Genomic DNA, 24,620 nt, shown 5'->3' with positions numbered 1-24,620 from the left:
ATGCAGGTTGAGATTGCTAAAAACTTGTTATTATTCGGTAAAACTACAACAATAATTTTTATATAAATTAGGTTCTATTTCTTATTTGCTCTACACTTGAAAGTTATTTTTTTATTTTAGACTTTATAAATGTATTGTTTGATTAGAAATGTCTACTAGAAAATATGCATCTGGATATGAAAAACTTAAAAAAAGAAAAAAAAAATTAATTGAGTCTCAAAAAGGATCAATGGATAAATTTGTTATTAGTAATAAACAAAATATAACACAAAATTTAGATGAAAACATCACAAATGAGTAAGAAATTCACCAAAAAGAGTTAGAAGATGATGAAATGATACAATTGCAAAATGTTACTGTAACTTTTGCAGAAAGAAGTTTTTCAAAATTAAAATTAATAAAATCATATCTAAAATCGACAATATCCCAAGAAAGATTAAGTGGGTTAGCTATATTATCGATTGAAAATGAGATGTTAGAAGATCTTGAATACAAAATTTTAATTAGTCAATTTGCATATCAAAATGCAAGAAAAATAGATTTTAAATGAAATATATTATAATATAAAAATATTAAATAAATATTAATTTAATTAATACATAAGTATAAAAAATGTCTCATTTTAATTTTTACCTTAAGCCCTAAAATGTTTAGGGCTGGCCCTACCTTTCGCTGTAGTTTGGCCGACAAGTTAAGAACTCATCGACTGTCTAAAATAGTTTTTAATAAAAATAATGAAACAATAATATCAAAAAAATAGTTTTTAATAAAAATAGCGAAACAATAATATCAATAAAAATATCAGATATAATAAATTTTGATGTTTGAATACTCTAGAGACGTGAAAACTCCACAAGCATGAAAAAGAATTAAATGTAAAAAATTTTCCTTTAAAAAAAAAACTTAAAAATATTTTAGTTCGAAATGTTGCTGCCCAGGATCGAACTGGAGACCTTCAGTGTGTAAGACTGACGTGATAACCACTACACCACAGCAACGTTGATGCATTATAAAACCAATAGTTTTAATTTATTAACAGCAAGACTGGTTAAATAAACTGAAAATGAAAATATTCGCTCATACAAAAACGCTTCGAAAAAACAGAAATCAAAGGCCCGGTAATGTTGATCCAGTAAATTGTTTCGTGTGGTTAAAAAAAAATGTAAAAATATATATAATATTATTTAAAAATTAAAAAAATATATTTAATCATGTGTATCAAATGGACCTTAAAAATTTTATATAGAAGCGTGTAAAAATCATTTCTCTAAAAATAATTCCTTAATATTCGGGAAACTTAAATTCATCAAAAAAAATAAAAAATAAAAAATAAAAGGTTGTGTTATCCGATACGGCACGGTGTCCGTTAACTACAAATTTTTTTTTTAATTTTCCCTGACACAATTTTTGTCCCTTTTTGCAATTTATGTCAATTTTTTCAGTTTTGAAGATAATATTCACAATTTTTTTATTTTTTCTGACAAATTTTTTTTTTTTTTTTGTCTTTTCTGCACTTAACCAGCACCGCCTGGTGCTGGTTAACATTCTCCAAAAATAAAAACTTAAACCAGAATTTTCTTCGGTCGGTTAATCGTTATCTTTGCGTACCTCCCACGCGCTTTTGAGCCCTAGGTCCCCATCTAGGGTTTTCCTGCAATTTATTTTTTTGGAATAATTAGTGTTATTGGTGAATTGGGTTTGGGCAGAAAATGGGTAGACTAGTGAGGAGCTGCATGCAATCGATACTGAAGCTGGTGAATTCATTGATTGGGATGGTTGGGATGGCCATGATTTTGTATGCTCTATGGATGATTAGGGTTTGGCAGAGGCACATGGCTGACTTGCCTTTTGGTGGTGGCTCTGATTTTCCAGTTTCATGGTATGAATTTTATTTTTCCTGGGTCTTTGTTTTTTTGGTTGGTTTTGAAATATTGCATTTTGGGTTTGTTTGGTTGATGAGAAAATATGGGAAAGGAAAAGATATATTGGTGGTTCCTGGTTGATGAGGCAATGCAGAAAATGGAGAGTAATTAAGTGTTTTTTTTATTAGGTGTATTGACCCTTTGTGGCTGAGAAATTTTGTGTTTTGCAATAAGAGCTGCATTTTAGTTGCTTCTTTATTGTTTAGCATTTGTTTTCTCTTCTCAGTTATCTCCTTTATTTCATCTTCCATATAGTTGTTGAGAGAAGAGGAGGAAATATAAATAAAATGGAATTTGGTGGTTAATTGTTCTTTCCTTGATCATGTACTAGTTTACTAGGCTCAGAAAATTTGTGACCCCTTTCTGTTTCTATAGGTCCTTGACAATCAAGAAGGGGGCCTTAAATTGACATTTGCTTGTCTTTTGCTCTCGAAATGCTTGTTAACCACTACTATCTACTTGTTTTTACTCTTCTAAGGATTTGTCACAGTTGCTTTTGGTTGGAATTTGCTTACTTATTAGTTAGTTTTCTTGTAAATCAATTAAAGAAAAAGGATTAAAAAAAATTAAAGGAAGATTCTTGCCCCATAGAATAATGTTTTCTTAGGTTGTGTTTGGTTGTCGTGAATTTAAAATTTTCAAGAATTTAAACTGCTTCTTTTGTATGAACTGCAGGTTCATTTACACTTTCCTTGGCCTTGGGGTCACTTTATGTGTGATCACATGCACAGGTCACATTGCTGCAGAAACTGCCAACGGTTGTTGCCTTTATTTGGTATCCTTTTCTTGAATGAATTATGTTGAATATTGACGTTCCAACTTTTCTCCTCTTCCTAAAGTAAATGTAGAGCCAGGATGTACATTACAAAGTCTTTTACTTGTGTTTAGAATATATTGTTCACTATAATATCAACTATTTAAGTAACATGTTTAAGTATTTTAATCCTCAAACTTGAAAGCCTCAGTAAATTGCAGTGAATTCATTTCTGTATGGGACAGTTGGATTCTGTTTTCAAGTTGGGAGTGTTATTAGTATGATCAATCTTGGTTGGCTAAATTTTAGTAGTTCCGTCCATTCTTAGAAAAACCATAGTTGATCCTATAATTCAACCTTGATTGCTGTATTATTATAGAACCAGATTGTTCCATTTCTTTTCTTATTGTAATATAATTCTTAATAGTCTGTATTTGTTTCATACATTTTGTGTTGTGCTTGGGAGTTTCAAAGTCAGAGTTTCAATTGAACTTAATTAATATTATTAATTTGGGTTGACATGCATATCTGACTGTACAATTGTTTTATCTGTCCATTTAAAATTAGGATTGATCTTTTCACAATAACCCTTATTTTGAATCCTTAGTCATTTTTGCACCTAGTGCATGAAACTTTCACTTTTGCAGGGTCTGGAAGAGGTGATTGGTTAGCGGCCTTAACAACCCCCCCCCCCCCCCCCTTTTTCTCTTTTTTTGGAGTGGCTGATTCCTGTAATCGTAGAGTTATGTTAAAAGAAAAAGAGATCTTTTAGCACATTGGCATTGTTTTTGAAAGTGAAATATGTAAATTTTCTAAAACGAGGCTTATGGCTTTGCTTCCTTTACCATTCTTGAAAATGCTCTCTGCTTGCTCATTAATAACCTTTTTAAAGCTCTTCTTTCACCCCAGAATGGGATATTTTGATGCTAAACTAAAGCGTATGGCGTAATCCGTTCATACTTCACGGTTGTCCTTAACAGAATCAGTATATGCTGCTTCTCCTTCTGCTCCTCCTGTTAGAAGCTGGAGTGACTGCAGATGTATTTCTAAACCGTAACTGGGAGGAGGTATATTATGCATACAAACTCATTTCTTATTTCCTATTTAGTTACTCATGAGGTGATTGACCTAGGAAAGATGCTTTTATGTGGTAATGATACTGATTTGATTCAATTGGCAAGCAGGACTTTCCAGTGGATCCAAGTGGGAACTTTGCTCAGTTGAAAGATTTTGTCATGTCAAACTTTGAGATCTGTAAGTGGATAGGCTTGTCCATTGTGTCTGTCCAGGTATCTCTCTCTCTCTGAATTTTGGCACCCTTTGAGGGAATTTACTTATAAGCAAGGATATGGAGCCCTTGGCTCAAGTGGTAAATGAGAGGGCAGTGGGCACAGGTTCAATCCCTGAGGATCTTGTCCCCTTTACTGGGATCCCCCTTCACTTTTAGATTAATATTTTTTTTTTCTCTCAAAGGATTTACTAATTGACACCATTTACCTCTCCATAAGTAGTGAAACCAGTAGAAACTTTTAATATATTCCTTTTTACATTCTTAGATGCATCTTTCCTACATATGAGGTTTGAGATATATAAATCCTATCATTTAGGGATTTGATCTAGTAATTGTTCTCCTAGAAAATGCGCTTTGCTTTGTCACAATCAACCATTACATTGTTTCTTATCTATATCAATTGCAAAAGTTTTAGCTGTTGTGATTAAACCTCAGTATGGTGTTCTTTTTCCCCCTAATTTCCTAGGCACATTTTTTAAATAGTTATGTTTTCTACAGTAATAAGATACAAAAGTATTTGGGTCCTTAAGAATGAAGTTTTTTTTTATATTTTGTTTTCAGGGACTGTCTCTATTATTGGCAATGATTCTCAAAGCTCTTGGGCCACATCAATATTATGACAGTGATGATGATTATGCTCCTGATAGAGTTCCACTCCTGAGGAATGCTGTTGTTGTCGGTGACCCTGTCTATGGGTCTAACCGTGATGCATGGAATATAAAAATTAATGACAAGGTATAAATGCTTTAATCATTTTTTATAACTACTCCTATCCCATTTTGTTGGTTGTATTTAGAAATTCTACTTTTTAAGGAATTATAATTTCATGTGTTGTCTTTAAACTAAAAAGATAACAGTTTCTAAAACTACCCTCATTAATTTAAACTTTAATAAAAATGGGGTATTGACTTTTTAAATAGTGTTAGTGTCAAGGGTAAGCATGGTGTATCGTCGAGTCTTAATTTAAACTACCCTCATTAATTAATTGTTGTATCCCTGCCCTGTTTGTCTTACTTTTTCAAGAAATGGTGTAATGTCGTATTGTGTCCTGTGTCAGTGTCCATGCTTCATAGCTTGGAGCATTATAACTTAGGCAAGATTTATGAGATCGAAGAACTCTGATGAGATTTCTGCCATCATTTTTTGTTTTCACTTATTCTTTCTGTCTTCAACTTTATCTATATAGCATCCGGCCAGCACAATGGTATGAAGCTGCATCTTTTCAAAGTACAGTGTTTTTAAACCTCACTTTTTCTAGGTATAGCTTTTTCAAATTTTCATTTTTTGGAAAGCAGACACACACTTACTTTACTATCATTGTTATTTCTAGTTTATCAAACAAAAAAAAAATCATTGTTATTTCTAAGATAGGTTGTTATGAATTTTCTTTACCTCATTTTTCCTGTTTATGAATTAGACAACCAGGTAACTGCATTCACATCAGAAAGGAGCTGACTTGTGGATGGATCGAAGGTGTAGGGGCACAAAAAGCTTGTTATCTGTTTTGACCAATGGAGGTTGAAAATGGAGAAAGACCGAAGGACTTTCTGAGGGATTGATGGTGAAATCATGTACATATTTCAATAATGTCCAACTGTTAATGCCCAGACCTCATGAGAATGAAATTACATGTTATATGGTTTATTTTTTAGGTTTTCAGCTATGCATAATATATCTAAATAGTTATTTACAAAATATGAATTATGTATAATGTATCTCTTTTGTCAAGATCTGTATATTTTCCTGGGGAAACATTCCAATATTTGGAGTTGCAATGGAACAGTTTATACAAATAAGGAATCTGGATCTTCAAAATTGGATTCCAAATTTTTTTTGGTGTGCAAACTGAACCCAGATGTTCATCATTAGTATTCCATTTCTTCTTCCTTCCAAAGGGAATTAGGATCTTCAAGATCTAGATTCCAATTTTTTTTTTATTTTAAATTTTTCAAAAGATAGAGAGAGAGATGTAATCTGGATGTTAAACATCTTTTTTTTTTAAAAAAAAGAATCATGATGTTGAACATTTTGGTTCAATTTTTTACAAAAAAGAAACTGGAATCCAACAGCTAAGATCCAAAGTTTTGTGCAAAAAAAGAAATTGGAATGCAATCTTTAAGATCCAAATTTCTTATATATAAATATGACATCTAATTAAAATAATTTAATTTAAATCATTGAATTTCTTGGAACTTTTTGTAATATTCCTTTCATTGGAGAAATTTTTAAATTTTTTTTTTTTTTTTTATTGAACAAAAAACTACTATAAAATTTTAAAACATTTAGTAGTAAGACCCTTCTCTTCTCTCTATCTTCTTCCTCTAAAATTGCCAAATTCTATAAAAGGAGATTCAAACCATCACACACATTGAGACTTGGTCATTGCAATTGGAGGCTCAATTGCAAATTTGGAGACGATCAAAAAGAAGGGATTCAAGTAATCGGTTGCTGGCAAGAACTGTAAGCTCGAGAATATAGACATTACTTAACTTCAAGGGTTTTGAAAGTGATATGTACTGCAACTATTCTTGATTTGTGAATTGTTTGGTGCTAGAAGCCCCAAAGATATTTTTCCACTTCGAGTTTTTATCTCCGTAAGCACTTCAGTGTTCTTGTGGGTGTTAGAATTTTGTGATGGGTAATGCTAGAGATACAAACTTTCTTATAAATTTTTTTATAAATTACTGATGTGGTGAGTAGTTGTTAGTAAATGAAAAAGTGATACTAAGGATGTGTTTAAATAAGAACCAAGAAGAAGTTGACCACATCAACAATTTGTAAAAATGTTATAAAATAATTTATGGCAGTAATATTACTCTTTTGTGACTGGGATTGTTTGTATGCTTATCTATGGTTGTTTATGTCAATTGGTTAATAACTTGAACAATTGGGCTTAATTTCTCTACTAAGCTTAAAACTGACTTAAGGCCTAAAATTTGAGGTCTAAATTGTAATCAACAATTGTAAAATATCAACACTAGTCGCTTTCATTTGTCTGTCGTTATCAACACATTCCACTAAAATTCCAACACGCTGCGCATTATTTTGTCTAAAAAGATTGGGATGAAGTGCATCACTAGCCGATTAGTGACACTGACAGAGATATTCTACCATAGTTGTGTTGCGTTTGGATAAATAATATTTGGCAGTTTATGTTTCTATTCAGTTTATTTTTTGCTACCATTTATGGATTTTACTATATTTTTTGATACTATTCATAAATCTCACGATACTATTTCAGCTAATTTTTACTTTTATCTACAGTACTTTTAACAAAAAGTTTTCAATTTTAATAAAATAAACAGTTTCCAAACAGACTTTTGAATCTTCTGTTTTTTCTCCGTAACTAGAGAGCTTCAATGTATCAAATATTGTTGTTGATAACACATATTTTCGTTAGGTTCAAACAAGAACCAAAACTCAAAATAGTAAACAATAAAATTGCATGTGGCTACCAACTCTTCAAAATAATCGGCACACCCTAGCATGGAATATTCATACAACCAGTAAAGCTCCTTGACAACTTCTAACTCACGAGGTAAGGGAAGAGGAAGGTAAAAAAAGAAATGAAATAAAGTGATTAAACTACACTTTTCTTGTAGCCTTTTCTCTTCTCCCTTGATTTTGCCTTTTAAAAGCATGATTCGGATACTCGATTCTGTTGTGGACACCCATGCTATATATTCTTGAATATATAAAATAAAATAGTAACATGCAAAAATAAAATAAAATAAAATAAATTGGCTTTGATTTCAATATAACAATTGGGACAGCTTTGTGTTATTCGCTGATTGGATTCACAAGGTATAATCTTCAACGAAAGCTACTTTAACTACTACTAGATAATCATAGTAGTTTATTAAAACATCATGGAGATGAACTTTTAATAATAACTATAAGGCATTCGTCTTTTAACATATCAATCGTCGTGGGCCTTTGTGTATCTTATTATATATGTTTGTGTTTTCGTTGATATTAAGTATTATTATATGTTTGTTAGGCACTTTGAAGCGCACTTATTTCATATGCTTACCCTCCGCAGACATCAGAAGTAGAAAATTTGATCAATCATGGAGGAGAGCGGGAAGAGTTAGAGCGCGAAAAATGCTTCCCTTTTCAATTATTTGATTTCTACGTGTTTTATTTAAAAGATCTGCTACAATATTTTCAAGATAGTCAAAGAAAGACAAAAGTTATATCATCATCTTCTTTTTTAAGTACCCACTAGGGCCACTGGCCTTTATTAGTTGTTCGGTTGGATGTGTTATTTCCAGGGTTTATGTTATGAGTAATTTTTTTTTTTTTTTGGGGAGATATTACAAATTTCATAAACTTACAAATTGATCTGTTAACAAACAAAAAATAATTTTGACAATTATTTATTATGTTGTTAAAATAACACCAATCATATTTATTATCGTGTCAATTTGTAAGTAACTTTAACATTTTTCTTATTACCAATAATTATACTAGTCATAATCACTTGTTAGTATATGTAGAAAAAATAGTACTAAGTTAATATATTGATAATTATGAAAAAAACATAGCACATGATTTAGGTTTAAGCACTAGTATAAACAATAATGTGTAGCGTAAACAAGGATGCTAGATCTATATGACATAAGCATGATTCTTGGAGTTGAAGGGAAAAAAAAAATTATTAGACACATGATATACTATAATTGTTGAAGTATAAAGTAAAATATAAAAAATGAGATAGAGAATATATACTCAAAGCATTGAATAAACTCAAAATAGTTGCTTCATTGATCAAATGGATTTCTTTTTTAAAATTTTTTTGATTTTATATTTGGGGTTGGATGAAAAATATTTGGTCAAATAGATAACATAATAATAGAAGTTCCCCAACAAAATGACATAAATAGATTGAAAATTTTAGAATAACATTACCACTTTCGCTAGTAAAGCAAGTTTAGGCAATAAAGAGAATGCAAAAAATATCATTTTGGTTCCTATATATTTTTTTGAGTCATTTTTAATTTGGTTTTTTACATTTTAGTAGAAATCAATTTGGTTTTTATTATTTTCAACTCATTAACGAAAATTTTTTTTTTGAGAAGAAACTAACAGAAATTGATTGCAAGTTGAAACTAATAAAGAGCAAATTGATTTGTACCAAAATGTATAAATCAAATTGACAATAACCCAAAAATGTAATGGCCAAAATGGTATTTTCTTATTAAAAAAAAAAAATTAGAATTTTGATACAGCTAGGGTCCTATCCTATCCTACAGTGAGTGGGAGGTTTGGTTTTAATAATAGAAAACACGAGCAACATGCCTATATGCTGATGTGAAATGTCGATAATAATCAAGTACATTTAGGATTAAATACCGACGGAAACTATAGCTATACAAAGGTCGATGGTTTGAATGCAAGATAAGGATTAGATTCGTCTGCCTAGTCACATGTTCTGTTAGAGCTTGCAGACAAATTAGAAAAATTTTAAACACACAGTCCGGGCATCGAAATTGGTGGAGATTTTCCTTGTATTATGGTAATCACCATCTTTTTTCTAGAACTGTTAGGCCTTGGATCATTCACATTTAGCATCCACATTCAAAGCAACCAACTAAAGTGTGCTAAAAACAACAAACTTCTTAGACCAATGTATGATCTGCAATCTGCATTGCCCACTATTTAGTGGAGGCACCAACGCCATTAGAGTGAAAACAGTGCAATTTGCATCTTTGATTTTACGCGAGTCATGTCACACTTGTGCATATTTGAGGCTTTGGTCATTCATCTGGAATCTGGACAATACCAATTATAGCTCTTTGATTTGGTCTATCCAATGGGTGGTCCATTTATTGATTGAATAGATAAGATATACACAAGATACCAACACCAACAAAAATTGCTTCAATGGACCACACATTGGCCAGTAATTCAGAATTTGAGCCCCGCCATGTTCTCGAGCACATGTTTTTGACACTTCCATTGAAATTTTATATTAGTATTTGTTTCCAAAATTAATGCATCCATTTATAGTTTGGCTTCTTTAATTTGGGCAGAGAGAGAAGCTTTGTAACATAGTTTCTTAATGAAAGTAATAGTAACTAATAGAAGCCAACAGCTAACCTTGCCATTAAGGTAAGAATTAACACATTGATTGAAATAAAGACTAAAACTACAGAGAGTTGAGTAGCAGAAAAAGAGAAATATCTTATCAAAAAAAAGAAAAAAAGAAAAAGAAAAAGAGAAATATTAAAAACAACAGCTGAAATAGAAAATGGTATTCTATTTCGAGGATACACATTTCTCAACCAAGTAGACCAAATAGGTCAACAAAACCTGCAAAGCCCTTTCACATTTTTTAGCCTAGTTGTACCGAAACAGTTTCCAAGGTTTTTACCTGTTTGCATAAAACGGTATCGTTTCTCAGACACTACGTTGCCGACGTCACTTCCTTCATGTCTCAACAAACTCAGTGACTCACACGACACATTACCGTTTGCTTTTCCCCCAATAGAGAAGAAGACCAACGGTAGAAACATCAATTTACAGAAAATGACCAAAAACACCCTTACCTCACTACTCTCATTTCTCATTAGGCTAATGCTAAAAAAATTTCACAACAATAATTATGACCTCACTACTCTCATTTCTCCTTAGGCTAATGCTACCAAAATTTCACATCACTGCTCTCATTTCTCATTAGGCTAATGCTACAAAAATTTCACATCAACAACCCCTACCTCACTACTCTCATTTCTCATTAGGCTAATGCCACAAAAATTTCACATCACTACTCTCATTTCTCATTAGGCTAATGCTACAAAAATTTCACATCAACAACCCCTACCTCATACTCTCATTTCTCATTAGGCAAATGCTACAAAAATTTCACAACAACAATAATTATTACCTCACTACTCTCATTTTTCATCAGGCTAATGCTACAAAAATTTCACAACAGCAATAATTAAGGGTGTTTTTGGTCATTTTATGTAAATTAAAAAAAAAAACTTTTATCAATTGAAAAGTACTACGCATATAATATTTTTACAAATTTTCATAACAAATCTTACATGATAACCTATAGTCAATTCTAATTTAAACTTACCATTAAATTTTTTTTTTTTTTTCACTAATAACAACTAGTAACAATTTATCACTTAAAATTTATTATAAAAATACTATCAGATAATAGCATTTCAGTTATGAATTTTGTTTAGAGATTTTTTACTTGTCACTAACCATTAGCTAAATTTGTTACTTATCACTAACAGATAGGTAAATTTGTTATGTCCACCAATTCTCTTCCTCACTATTCAATCTGACAAGTACGGCCCAGCGGAATTAACGCCTTAACTGTCCGTGGGACCCAACTGCCAATGGCATTCCCTAAAATAAAACCAAGAACAATGGCTCACATGGTCATTAAAGAAGAACATACCTTTTCCTGTTGAACAAAGTTTCTCTCCAAACTAGTTTGGAGAGAAACCCTACAAACTTATCATGTATATTTATATTGAGTGTGAATTTTGAAAATCTAACCGTTGGATTACATGTTCTTATTACATCCTTAATGCTTACAAAATTTTAAGGAAATCAAAGATCAATTGCTATGTCATCAAATAAATGTTATAATTTCAAGTTTTTGTAATCTAAAATTGTATATAAAAAATAAGTTAATTGATCAAATAGTAAATAATATCCAATTTAAACGAAATTTGATATGCATGTTAAGAACATAAGGAACATGAAATTCAACGGTTAGATTTTCAAAATTCACACTCAATATAAATATATGTGATGAGTTTGTAGGGTTTCTCTCCAAACTAGTTTGGAGAGAAACTTTGTTCTTTCCTGTTCTCTATATATTACTCCTATAATATAACCAAGACATCCCACCTTCAAAGCAAGAAAACACTGCAAGCTTTCCCACTTTAGACTACACAGAAAAAAAGTGTCGGCAAAAAAAGCTCTCTTCTTGGGCTTTGTGCTTTTCGGAAAACTGACATTGTGAGCTGCTTGAACTGGTGGCGCCACCGTCCCTTATGAGCCACACAATGCTGCGTCACGGTAGCTTTGGCCGCAGGTTTTTTAGCATTTGGTTTTTGTTGAAGTGTTTGGTTGTTTCAGCTCAGGTTCAGAAACGTGTTCCGGACCTGCATTGGTACCCCGCCACCGCCACCTGGTACGGCGACCCCGAGGGCGATGGTAGCACCGGTAGGTCCCACTCACCCCAACCACATTAGCTAGTTTCCCACTTCCCATGTTGCTTCTTTGAGGTTTTCAGATTCTCTTTTTTTTGGTTTTTTTTTTTTTTCCTCTATTTGTAATTCTTCTTTGCCAAGTTCCCAATTTAGTTTAGTGAATCAGTTTTAGTTTAATTGGCATTGTAGGATTAGCATTTTGGTTATACTCTTTTCTAATTTGTAAGAAAATTTTTGGTTCTCAAAGGGTGAGAAAATCATTAAATTCAGCTTAGACCGAATACTTTATTTTTATCACAAAGAATTTAAGGATGGTGGGACCAATGATGTCTAGTTTATATAATTAACTGTGTGTCTCTTCCTAAAAAGAAAAATAGTGTGTGATTTTAAGTTAGTTCAAGTGGTAAAGTTTTGATGGTTGTATAAAAGATTTAAGATTTAATCCTATCTGCACTAAAAATCAATTGTTGTTTTGGTCTGATGATAAGTGCAGACGGTTGAAATATCTCTTTAAAAAAAAGTAATTAGGGCCCTTTAGTAGAAAATTTTGAATAATGTTATTTGGGTGTTTTTGATGTCCATGTGAGTGAAAAAGTGTATTGAAATATATACAAGATTATTTAAAATATGAAAATATGTGTTAAAACCACACAACCAAACAGTGCCGTGTGTATGCTGACAAATTTAATTTGTATGTAAATGTAACGTCATTTAATTGGGTTTTGTAGGTGGGGCATGTGGGTACGGGTCCTTAGTGGACGTGAAGCCATTGAGGGCCAGGGTTGGTGCAGTGAACCCAATACTGTTCAAGAATGGCGAAGGGTGTGGGGCATGTTACAAGGTTAGGTGCCAAGACAAGAGCATATGCTCGAGACGTGCCGTGACCATAATAGTCACAGACGAGTGTCCCGGATGCTCCGGTGGGCGCCACTTTGACCTCAGTGGCGCAGCCTTTGGACACATGGCTGTTGCCGGTGAGGGTGGTCCGCTCAGGAACCGAGGTGAACTACCAGTCCTTTACCGAAGGTATGCGTTTTAATTTGTACTGTGTAGCACCTCTTTACTTTTTAAGTTTTTAACTGCCTCTGTCTTGGTCACTTGCAATTTTGTCACTTTTCGGTTATCTGTTTGTTAATTAATTAATTTATATTTTATTTCATTGATTCTTGTATCTCTGGCCAACTAGTAACTAACATTTGGCATGACTTGTGTGATTTTTATTTCTTAAACTTGAGAATGAGGGAAATTTGTCTTTAGATTACCACATTAATTTTCCTTTTCTTTTACCAAGATTATGCGACCGGCTCGTTTTCATAGTTCCAGGCATTGACTATTGCCCACATCTTGTTGCATTGCAACTACAGAATAATTAATTAACCTCGTCTCTTTACTCGGCCAAAAAAAAAAAAAAAAAGAAGAAACAAAATTAACCTCTCTTTTCACTTTTTTTGAGAATCAAACCTCAACGTAGTTTCGGTAACCCAAAAAAAAAAAAAAAAAAAAAAAGAAGAACCTCATTGTAGTTTGTCTTCATGCTCATAAAGTCATTGCCTAAGATTCTATTATCTTAAGTCATCATTTTTTTTTTCCCTTAAATTCCAGTGCTAAGGCTAAGGTGAAAAGATAGGTTGGAATAATGATTAACTGATTAAATTTCTTATTTTCTAGTTGTTTAAGATTTAAGGATAAGTAATGATACATGATCCACAACCACAAATTAGCTATTTCGTAACATCTTTTGGAACTGATGTTGTAGCAAATATATATTGAATCTGATCTGAGCCCATTATTAAAGTTTGTAAAAAAATTTATAACTCTAGCATTTTTCTTTTAAGATAAATGTAGTATATCAAGCGGAAAACTGTATGCTACAGAATAAAAGGGTTTGCTTTTACTTTTCTTTTCTTCTCTCTTTTTGATAAATGAATCAGTCTTTTGCTTCTTTTTCTTTTATTCTCCATAAAAGATTATGCTTTACTCTACACTGGCTTGCCTTTATACAAAAAACTCTCCAATAAATGGGAAATGTTTCTGTACCTATAGGACACCATGCAAGTATCGTGGAAAGAACATTGCCTTCCATGTCAATGAAGGTTCAACAGATTATTGGCTGTCACTTCTAGTGGAATATGAGGGTGGAGATGGAGACGTGGGGTCAATGCATATAAAAGAAGTATGTAGCTTTCTTCTTTTGCTAAGTTTTTATCTTGTTTATTATTTCCTTCCTCTTTTCTGGTCTTCTAGTCCACCATCTACAGTATTTTTGTACTTGATCACCTAACAAAAAGAGATAAAAATAAAATAAAATAAATAAAAGTAAAAGAGCATGTCTCTTCACGCTCCACAAAATTGCATATAATTAATAAACTTCTCAAATCAATGAAGTTAATACTTAATAAATATGTCTCAACTTTCAACTTTAAAGTGATAGTGTTTACCTAAAAAGTAATGCATAAGCGCGCTCAAATAAAGATTTTCATTCCATGGAATTATTGGTAGTTTACTATAGTCACTTTGTTAGCAGTAGACAATTCCTAATATCGCGGATGTCTCGCTCCTTTATCATGTGTCACCCTACTCAGCAATTCATAATATTTTTTTACAATAATTTGTTATTGATAGATTAAAAAATAATGTCAGTGATGAGCTCAAATTAGAACCAATAATAACTTATTACATAAGATATATTATGAAATTGTTGTAAGCATCTGGTATTGTTCTAATTCGCTGCCTTTTTACATTTTTTTTAGTTAGATATTGTTGATGGGGGCCAATGTGCTCAAAAGCACATTTTAGCCTTCTTTTTTGTTTTTTATTTTGGCTTCTATTCAACCATTCACTTGAGTCTTGAATCAAAGCATGTGAAATGGATAGGGGCCACGATCTTAAAAGTCACGTTCTAAGCATGTTCGAAATGATATTTTTCTGCCATGGTTACAGTTTTATAGCCCGACTGTTGACCAGCCTCGATACAAGATACATACTCTGTAATAATAAACAGCTCCATTTTCTTTTTCCTTGACAAATGTGTGTACATGTTGCATACTATGCCCACATCCTTTGAAGCCAAACTTTTTTTTTTTTTTTTTTAAATTTTAAATTTTAATATTGTGGCTTAATCAAGTTTCGAAAATCTAAAAGAAAATATTTTGGACATAATATTTTTCACAATACATTAAAAGTGTAAGCCGTGATTAAAGCAATTGTTGATACTATTTTTATTATTTACTAATAAAAACAGATCAAGTCAATAATTATAAAAGATTAAATAAAATTTAATCTCTTTCTATCTTTATGTGGGCAGAGTGGTTCTACAGAGTGGCTGCCGATGAATCATATATGGGGTGCAAACTGGTGCATAAATGGAGGACCAATAAAGGGTCCATTTTCTGTAAAGCTAACAACACTATCAACAGGAAAAGCTCTCTCCGCCAAAGATGTCATTCCAAGTAATTGGTCACCAAAAGCCACATACACCTCTCGCCTAAATTTCGTCCCCTAAACCCCAATATTAATGGTGTTTAGACCAAGCAGGGAGATAAAACAATAATCACTTTCTTGAGCACTTTTAATGCCAAGAAAGGCTCGATCTCTCCCCCCACCCCTAGTCCCCATGACCAAAAAAGTAACCGTTGTCTGTTTGGTCTTGTTCTTTTTTGAAAGGAAAGTAGCAGTTGGAGTGCATCTTTTGGCATCCAATGCTCTTTTCTTTTTTCTTTACTTTCGTAGTGTGTTTTAACCGTGTAGTAGATGTGTAGCCCTCTCCAAAGGAGAGAGAGCGTATTTTTAGTTTTTATATGTTAATGTTGGTCAGTTGGTGTGAGAGTTTGTGATTGTATTTGTGGGTCCTGTATTTTTTAATGAATTTGGACCGTTGAATGCAGCATTTATTTCTGTTGTCATTTTGCAAAACAAACAAACCCTCAAGATATTGGTGTACCTTACTGTCTTATCTTTATTTTTTGGTAATGACAAATTTCATTTCAAACCTTATACTAATATTAAAAAGAATAGATTAATCAAGAGCGCCGTCTGTGGGAATCGAACCCACGACCACATGGTTAAAAGCCATGCGCTCTACCAGCTGAGCTAAGACGGCTTGACAATACAGTAATGTTTGATTATTTAGAAAATCCGAATGGAAATTGGTTCAAAAGCAAAATACCTTATATACGAAACAAATCCTGAAAATACTAAGTGGACACTTATTCTGATTTGATTTGGTTGATCTTTTTAAGTATATTAAGTAGACAAGAACCAATGCACCTAGCAACTCCTTGCGCTGGCATGAGTTATATGACTACAAGAAAATAACCCTTTGTGGTTGAAAGAATTTATTTTTAGGAATCCTATTTCTATAGATCTTTTGGATGCCAGAAATTTATTATTATAAAAGCAAAAGTGAAAGCTCCACAAGTTTGGGGGATCCCCCGACCACGACCACGAGCCAAAGATTGTCAGTGCCTCCTGCTGTGGATTACATAATCAGTCACATGCACACAGATTTTTACATCTTTCTTCACAACTAGCTAGTTGGTGCTGAGTGACAAAGTTGTGAGTTGTGACCACCAAGCGTGGAGGCGGTCCCATTAAATTGGCCCATCACTTGTCTGATCACATGTGAATTGTCTTGTGTTGTGTTTTGATTCCATAGATATGATAGAATTCCTCCAATCATCTCTACCATCGTCAACCAGCCAATGATTACAATCATAAGTCTTTCCTTAAAAAATGTGCTTAAAACACTCTTGATGTCGCTATGAATTAATTCTATTAGAAATATATACTTTTTCTCCAATTTTTTTTTCCTTTTTAAATCTTTTTGACAATTAGGTTCCCAACAAGAGTTCAATTTCAAATTTTCGGAACCGTGATTTGTATCCTCGGCAATGAAATCTTTCTTGTGTTTGTCTGCAATTTGAACCCTTTTATGTGAGATGTTATATCATTCACCAAGTAATCATGTTCCGCAAGTCAACTTCTTCTTTTTGCAAACTTATAAACCCGATAGCTACAGATTCAGGGTGTTCAAAACATTGAAACCATTGGAACCAATCAACCTGACTCAACCCAAACAGGTTGGGTTGGTTTTTGGAAGCTCAAATTAGTGTGAAAACACTAAAACTTTTTCAGATCCCAAAATTAAAATTACGGCTAAATTGTTTTTACTCTAACTTAATAAAGTGTGGAATAAGTGTCAGTTTGGATAGAGATTATTATACGTCTACGTTTTCTATTTCACATTTCCTTCTTCTTTATTTATTTTATTTTTATTTTTTTTAGCGCATGAACAGTAAAATCACATGGATTTACTGTGAAGGAGACAATTATCACTGTTCACGCACTGTAGCAACACTGTTCATGCATTTAAAAATATTAAAAATGGGTCTCACGGTACTATTCACACATTTAAAAATTATTTTACTACAGTATTTTCAGTTTTCAGTTTCAGCAAAAATAAGTTGTATCCAAATGGACCCTAAGGGTAAATATGCGCAATAAACCAGTAACTCTACTCTAAGCCATATTCAGCCACAATGAACAATAAAATGAAAGCTTAAAGAGTAGGAAAGAGAGATGCAAACATAAAATAATGCCAAGACGTGTTATCGAAGAGGGAACCAAATAATTCGGCGAAAAACCTCTCTGCAGCCTTCTAAATTGAAATCAATCCATTAATGAATAAGTTGGAGTACACAAATAACAAAAAACCCTCCAAGCCTAGTCTACCCCATCTACTTGAGCCCTCCAAGCTCCTGTTACCAATGAACTTCTCAGAATCTTGTTTTCACTAACTTTCTAAATCCCGCAATTCAACCCAATTGCATCTGCCACTTAATGGCTCATTCCAATGGTTCCCAAAGGCACCAAAACTTGACTCAACACTTAGATTGGGTGAGATAAGTATTTGGGCTAAGAACCTCTCAAGGATGAAGAGATTGAGAGGTAGGAGTAAAGGAAAACTAAGAGAAAATGTGTAGATAATTGTGGGTATAATAATCTCTAACTCTCAAGTGTTTTTGCTAGGAATTTCTCTTTGAAAAACACTTCTTACATTTCGTGGATAATAAGGGTATATATAGTGTGGGTAAAGAATTTGGCAAAGCACTTTATCTTTTTGTCAAATAGAATGTTTCGCGGGTACCTCGCAAGATGGCCTTTTTTCGCGAAGTACTCATGAATTTGACAGCTTGGCATAACTCTTTAGCTTCTAGTCATGTGCTTCACACGTGGCCTTTCGCGGATTACTCTTCTCGCGAGCTAGTCGTGAATTGTACTATTTTTTCTTTGAAGCTTGATTTTTCACCAATCTCTCACACTCATCCCTTACAAATAAACCCACATAAATACAAAGAAATGATTGAAGAAATTACAATAAAATTTGACTTAGAATTAAAGCCAACAAAAACTAGTTGGAAATCACAACTTTATAGTTTTGATGCATCATTCGATCAAAACTGATCCCTCCACTTGACATGTTCAATTTGGATGTTGGGTTTCTAGACTACAGCCCAAAGAAAACCTAACTTGAATCTGGACTAATTAGTAAGCCGTGTGTACATCATTGTAACTTAATATTTCAATACCGGTCTATTCTAGTATATCATTTCAAGTTTATCATAAACCACCCCTTCTCAAACACAAAGGAAGATCACCAGCCAGAGAATTTATTCGAGCTCTTTTGTTTTTGACCTTTAAAAGTATACTTACAAGGCAACAAGTCAAGGTAAATGGTTTCCTCTTATAACCTTTTACAATATAGTTTCCATCATAAACCAAAAAAAATCCTCATACATTTTGTAATATCTCAATCCTCAAGACAAATAATTCTTCCTCACTAAAAAGGATGACCTTACAATACGCAAAGAGAAGATTCTGGAAATCATGGACGAACCAAATTGAACGTCGAATGCTCAGACCATTCTCCTTTCAACCAGTAATGATCATGCCAAGCAACAAACAGCAATAGAATTAATGCATAGGATGGCATACTAATAGTCATCGTTGTTAAGTTAGATAAAAATTTAAGAGTGAATATTTAGTTACAATACAGATGTCAAAACAAGTGGAGCGAGAGTCAAAAATTACATGTAAAGCCTACCATATCCGAAGGGGAACAAAAATGAATCGAAAGGATGAAACCTCTTCATGAACCCATCTCGTGGACTCAAAAAGGATCATAAGATAGTCATGCTTATTTCTTCAGAACAAATGGTATGTGAAAAAGAAGCAATCTAAGAAAGAAGAAATGAATATAGCGTGTCATTACTCAGCAGGGGCTGGCTTGGTTCCAGCAGCTGCATCGCTCTCAGCAGCAGCGACAGCAGCTGACTCTGGTTTGGATGGGTCAGAAGTACCATTAGTGGTAGCATCTTTTGCAGGTGATGCAGATGCATTTCCTCCTGCAGCCTCTGCTGCAGTTGGTGTCTTACTTTTCCCATTCTTGGCATCCTTCCCTTCCTTTGCATCCTTGCCATCTTTGGCAGGTGCAGGTGGGGGAGGCATCATGTGTTGAGGAGGGTTTTGTTTCAGCTTAAAGAGAATTTGCCGCATCCTAGAAAGATCAGTGGGTTTCCCTGGCTTGGGACCCTGAACGACCACAATTGAAGGATTCTTATCAGCATCTTTCTTCCCTCGCTTCCTCTCAATATTAGGGACCTCGCGAGGAATGATCTCTGCTATTGCTTTCCAGTAATGTTTGTCAGCTTCTTTGTGGAACTTCTCTTGGTTAGCCAAGTTAATCTGCAAAAAAAAAAAGTTCAAATTCATTTATCTTAAACAATGAAGCATGGAAATAAATGCCACTTGGAGGAGAGAGAGGTAGGACCAGAGAGGATTAGCTAGGAGGAGGGGCCAGGAAGGGAAAGAACAATGAGATTTGCAACTTGTACCTTCTCTCTTTCTCTGTTGTTAGTCTTGTTTGTTTCACAATTCAGCATCCTTTTCTCATAAAAAGATCGTTTATACTCTTCAGCTTCTTCAATAATCTGATTCCGCATCTCCTTCTCTCTTTTCTCCTTTTCCTCAAGATGAATGGCATTTTGACTGCATCAATAATGTCAAAGGTTTTACAATGCACAAATTTAATGACCAAGCAGAAGTCTATGGCTAAAAACAAGACATGATTTTTGAACCACTTTAACTTCATAAAGATCATGCAAGCAAACAACAGAATTCAATATTTCATTGGCCAACAAAATACACCAGAGGAATGTTAGCTTTCTCTGTAAATCATTCTTGGCTCAATCTAAAGTAGTATTTTCTCTGACAGAAATGAAAATCTATAAAAAATAAAAAATAGAAATAAAAAGCAAGAAAGGTAGACAAAAATGAGGATCAAAATGAAATCTGAAGTGAAATGTTACCTTAAGCAGTAAATAGTAAAGCAACAATCATTATTTAGATCACTCTCAAAGGCCATCCCAAACCCATAGATAAAACTTACAATTTAGTAATAGGATCTAATCTCTATATCCCCTTTCCTGTAATAAGGAGGACCTATTCTACATGACAGCATAGCATGCCTAATGCTCGAATGCAGCTATAAACTTTCAATAATCACTTCCCAAGCCAGATAGATAAACTCTAACCAGCAATGGCTCTGCTTTCAACAATATATGCACTGTTGCTCAACATAATTCAGATCTTTGACTTCAGAACACAAACTACCTGCTTAAAATCTGTGCTAATAGACTTATCAAAAAAAAAACCTGTGCTATTAGGTAGAGCAGTGCCAACAAATGGATTTGTCCATCTCAAATGAGAAACATCTGATGATTGTTATGTACCAAAAGTACCATCCCTATATTTAGAATGTCTAAGAAACTATTCTAAGATACATAGCCATAATGAGACAAAAGCAAAAGAAAATAAATAAATAAGGATATACAATTACCAAATACATGGCGCTGTACCTTTTTTGCCCCTTATTGGTAAGTTACACAAGCATCCACTGCTTTGCTATGAGGAGATACCATTTGAGCAAGGGGTGATTGAAAAAAAATACATGGGGCTGCACTCAATAGCAGCTATAGCATATTTCCACATTCTCAAGATGTAACAAACAGATGAAAATATTACTTGAATTCAATTTATCAGAACCAATCTAGAAACTCAACTTACTGTACTACAATCCACATTCCAAAAGGCCCAAGAGTATATAATTACTGCATTAAAGGACCATTTTTTTTGTATGTACAAGTGAGATAAATTATACAAAGAAGAGAACCACGTGGATGTAAGATCCTAATAAAAACAAGTGAGATAAATTAGGCTCCAGCTACATTGCAGCCAATGCATTCATTTGTCTCAATTGATTTTTTGCTAGCTGCAGTTTTTTTATTTTTTTATTTAAATGATGTTTCTAATGGAACTTTAATGTTGGTAGACTTGTCTGTAGTTAACTCAATAATTTTTGTATACATGTCATGACTTTCTTGTGATTGATTGTTAGAAGGTAGATGTCCAGATTCCTGAATGAAATTTTTATGATTGATTGTGCTGCACTGACCCAAAATCATATTTAGACACAAACTATAATTTTTTAAAATTCAATAGTTGGGGGTGGGGGAATTTGAACTTTGAACGTTTTTGTTAAAAACAATGGTAGGTGCTAGTTGTGCTACAAAACTCTTGGCTAGACACAAACTATAATTTTAAAGCTCAGGCAAGTTCTGAACTAGCATAACCCTAATTCTCGATTATACCAGCCACCTTGTTCCAAGATTCATCAATCTGAAACCTGATACACTTTTTGTTTCAATAAACCAATTTTTACAAACCAAAAATCTCACCCATTTTGCGGATGAGTATTCCAGCTTAAAACTAGCTTTATCAAATTCTAGCTTCTGATCAAACAATTTATACAAGCTATGTATAACGCTAAACCCCATTGTTCCACATTTTTGGCTAAATAACATACAATGCCACATTCTCCATCTGTATAACACAACAATTAGCATTCCAGGTAACTTAGTTCTATATAGCAGTAGCACATTTTACAAGAAAAAATATCGAACAATCCGGAGTGGATCTACTAACATCAGAGCCACCATCACAACTTATGCTACAAGACTAGCTCTTCAAGGTTTTAGAAACTGCTTCTATTGAAACCATTTAAATTGTCTAATAATGATCACAGTTATCATTTGCTATAATGGTCCCAGTTCACAATGATAAATTAAAGGATTAATTGTAGTTATCTAAGTCAAACTACAGGAACATTTGAAACGTGCACCCTAAATTACAAAGCTTTCTTATCAACATCCTTATTTGAGACTTATTTGCAATGTCCAGCCCATAGTAAAAATTAGTGACTGAATTAACCAATTAGTGGGAAAATTAATCCCAAATTAAGGTGTGGCAAAATTTTTGTAGCTTAGAGTGCACATTGCTATAGTTTGGGATGGATGAAGCCCACTAATCAATTAACTTTGGACACTAATTTGGACGATAGAATGGACAATGAAAATTAATGTAGAATTTAATCTTACACATTGCAAATGCAACCATTTTTAGGTTAACCTGCTTAACCTAAATAAAATTCATTGATAACAAAAAAAGTCAATCAGCTCAAATCTGCAATACTCTTCAAAATTTCCCATTACCCACATCATCAACTAACCCAACTTCCATTCCAATTTACTAATTGAAAACCCATTTATGATTTCATAACTCAAAGATCCTAAGCTCATCCACAACAAATCCAACTGTCTAGAAACCCAGTTACGCAATCATAAATCAAAGATCACAACCAACCAATACAACACAATCATTATAAAGATTAACAAAAAAGAAGAACAAAGTTAAAGAACTGACCGCCTCCATTCGCGCAACTTAGAGCCTTCCTCACGCATCGCCTCGGGAGGTGGCAAGATGGGGCCTTCAGAAGAGAAGACCCCACCACCACCACCACCATCTTCGTCTCCGCCACTGGCGCCGGACTCAAATGGCGAGACGTAGTCCGGGTTGGAAGCTGTGGGAACCCCGTAAACGTCGTCGTTCTCCTCGTAACCCGTTGCCACATCGTCAGATAGAATAGGAGGTGGCGGTGGCGGTGGATCTCCCGCGTAGTCGTCAGAGGAGACGAAAGCGGAGGAGTCTTCGTAGCGCTGAGAAGCGAGGCGAGGGTCGTAGCCGATGTAGCCATCGTCGTCAAAAGGACGCGTCGTGGTGGTGGTGGTGGTGGATGACTCGTGGTTGTTCTGCTCGTCAACCTCGTTGCTGAACGAATCAAACGACGCCATTTCAGCTCTGTCTGTGAATTTGGTGGTGGTTTATGGTTTTTCTGTTGGGTTGTGTTGTGTAAGAAGGAAGGCTTACTTGTTGTTGTTGCTGTTGTTGTGGTCTTGGAAAAAGAGCGGTGTGTTCGGATCGCGGTGAGAACGTTGTCTGTTTGTTGGTTGGTTGGGAAATATGATGAAAGTCTCTTTTTCTAGAAGAAAGTGGAACGTGTTAAATAACATAAAAAATGCATTGTCGGGATTGATCATTGATGTAGATTGTTGAAGAAGAAACCATATATGGTGGGGGCGTTGGATGGACGAAACAAAAATAAAAGAGATGCCATTTTGAGGGGCTTATCCAAATTTTGATTGGCCTACCTACGGTTAGAATTCTATGCTTTCATTTTCATGGGCCCATTATTTGAATATTTTCCTAAGATTTTTTTTTTTAAAGAAGATTTTTCATTTTTGTCCTAAGTTAAAATATCAAATATCCAAAAGCCAAAGGCTTATTATGTTGGGATTTTAAAAGGAATACGAAAATAAAATCTATCCCCCCCCCCCCCCAAAAAAAAAAGGGAATATAAAAAAGTTGAAAGATTACAACTTGTACTTTCAAATTTGAGGGTACGTTGACATTGGACGGGTTTAAACTTTATCCTTTTTGGTTGGATTTGAACTTATCTTATATTTTATATATTTTAATCTTGTCTAGTAAAAAAGAAAAAAAGTACAAGAGGAAAACAAACATGTTTTTAAGTTGATAAAATCCTTTTAAACCTTTCTAATTTATATAATAATAAAAAAATCTTATAAAATATCTATACATTTATGTAAATAAGGAAAGTTCAGTTGCTTGTATTTGATAAAAGGACTTATGAAAGACTTAAACAGCAGGCTTCTATTTATATATAACTTAATTACTTGTTTATTCTTGAAAAGTAGTGAAATCTTAAGTGTTGCTGAGGTTTTTTTTTTTTTTTATTTTACATGTCAGCCACGAGACCACTGCATCTTCTTATCTCTTTGTTGACTTTTTGTTCAACTGGTAACTTTGTTGATAGACATAAACATAGGACACAAGAAAGATAGAGATAAGAAATTTTTTTTTGTAAATTTGTAACTTTTTTTTGGGCTTAAATCTTAATTAATTGGTATAAGATTTACAAACAATTTGAAAATTGATTATGAATTTTGGTTTTTTGGAGCTTATGTATAGATTGATCACTTGGAAATTTATTCACG

The 24,620-nt window shown here is 33.5% G+C and overlaps 3 protein-coding genes and 2 non-coding genes across 5 annotated transcripts; 2 read left to right on the top strand and 3 right to left on the bottom strand.

The window, feature by feature from the left end:
- Nucleotides 1-925: 925 nt before the first annotated feature.
- On the bottom strand, nucleotides 926-998 carry TRNAV-UAC. The gene has a single exon. It is a non-coding gene; the product is annotated as a tRNA-Val (tRNA).
- Nucleotides 999-1,499: 501 nt separating this feature from the next.
- Nucleotides 1,500-5,662, top strand: LOC115958002 (tetraspanin-19). Its single transcript, XM_031076364.1, has 6 exons — nucleotides 1,500-1,879; nucleotides 2,598-2,697; nucleotides 3,663-3,743; nucleotides 3,861-3,965; nucleotides 4,529-4,702; nucleotides 5,385-5,662. The coding sequence occupies exons 1-6, from the start codon at nucleotides 1,710-1,712 to the stop codon at nucleotides 5,394-5,396; spliced, it is 642 nt and encodes a 213-aa protein (XP_030932224.1). The 5' UTR covers nucleotides 1,500-1,709; the 3' UTR covers nucleotides 5,397-5,662.
- Nucleotides 5,663-11,830: 6,168 nt separating this feature from the next.
- LOC115958340 (expansin-B3-like) lies at nucleotides 11,831-16,047 on the top strand. Its single transcript, XM_031076744.1, has 4 exons — nucleotides 11,831-12,163; nucleotides 12,879-13,176; nucleotides 14,194-14,323; nucleotides 15,455-16,047. The coding sequence occupies exons 1-4, from the start codon at nucleotides 11,992-11,994 to the stop codon at nucleotides 15,650-15,652; spliced, it is 798 nt and encodes a 265-aa protein (XP_030932604.1). The 5' UTR covers nucleotides 11,831-11,991; the 3' UTR covers nucleotides 15,653-16,047.
- A 129-nt stretch (nucleotides 16,048-16,176) lies between these two features.
- Nucleotides 16,177-16,249, bottom strand: TRNAK-UUU. Its single transcript has one exon. It is a non-coding gene; the product is annotated as a tRNA-Lys (tRNA).
- A 2,850-nt stretch (nucleotides 16,250-19,099) lies between these two features.
- On the bottom strand, nucleotides 19,100-23,620 carry LOC115955932 (clathrin light chain 1). Its single transcript, XM_031074346.1, has 3 exons — nucleotides 22,969-23,620; nucleotides 20,043-20,196; nucleotides 19,100-19,893 (listed from the first exon to the last, which is right to left on the bottom strand). The coding sequence occupies exons 1-3, from the start codon at nucleotides 23,394-23,396 to the stop codon at nucleotides 19,417-19,419; spliced, it is 1,059 nt and encodes a 352-aa protein (XP_030930206.1). The 5' UTR covers nucleotides 23,397-23,620; the 3' UTR covers nucleotides 19,100-19,416.
- Between the last annotated feature and the right edge of the window lie 1,000 nt (nucleotides 23,621-24,620).

This window comes from Quercus lobata, chromosome 8 (assembly GCF_001633185.2).
Source record: "Quercus lobata isolate SW786 chromosome 8, ValleyOak3.0 Primary Assembly, whole genome shotgun sequence".
In the NCBI taxonomy this organism is placed as follows: Eukaryota; Viridiplantae; Streptophyta; class Magnoliopsida; order Fagales; family Fagaceae; genus Quercus; species Quercus lobata.
Note: the sequence above shows the minus strand (reverse complement) of the source record. Positions and strands in the feature narration are given on the sequence as shown.

Coding starts and splice junctions, on each gene's coding strand:
- LOC115958002 (XM_031076364.1), top strand. CDS start 1,710: ATGGGTAGACTAGTGAGGAGCTGCATGCAATCGATACTGAAGCTGGTG. Junction 2,698..3,662: donor ACGGTTGTTGCCTTTATTTG/GTATCCTTTTCT, acceptor TAACAGAATCAG/TATATGCTGCTTCTCCTTCT. Junction 3,744..3,860: donor TAAACCGTAACTGGGAGGAG/GTATATTATGCA, acceptor ATTGGCAAGCAG/GACTTTCCAGTGGATCCAAG.
- LOC115958340 (XM_031076744.1), top strand. CDS start 11,992: ATGAGCCACACAATGCTGCGTCACGGTAGCTTTGGCCGCAGGTTTTTT. Junction 13,177..14,193: donor CTACCAGTCCTTTACCGAAG/GTATGCGTTTTA, acceptor CTGTACCTATAG/GACACCATGCAAGTATCGTG. Junction 14,324..15,454: donor GGTCAATGCATATAAAAGAA/GTATGTAGCTTT, acceptor TTATGTGGGCAG/AGTGGTTCTACAGAGTGGCT.
- LOC115955932 (XM_031074346.1), bottom strand. CDS start 23,396: ATGGCGTCGTTTGATTCGTTCAGCAACGAGGTTGACGAGCAGAACAAC. Junction 20,197..22,968: donor AAGTTGCGCGAATGGAGGCG/GTCAGTTCTTTA, acceptor TTATTGATGCAG/TCAAAATGCCATTCATCTTG. Junction 19,894..20,042: donor ACAACAGAGAAAGAGAGAAG/GTACAAGTTGCA, acceptor TTTTTTTTGCAG/ATTAACTTGGCTAACCAAGA.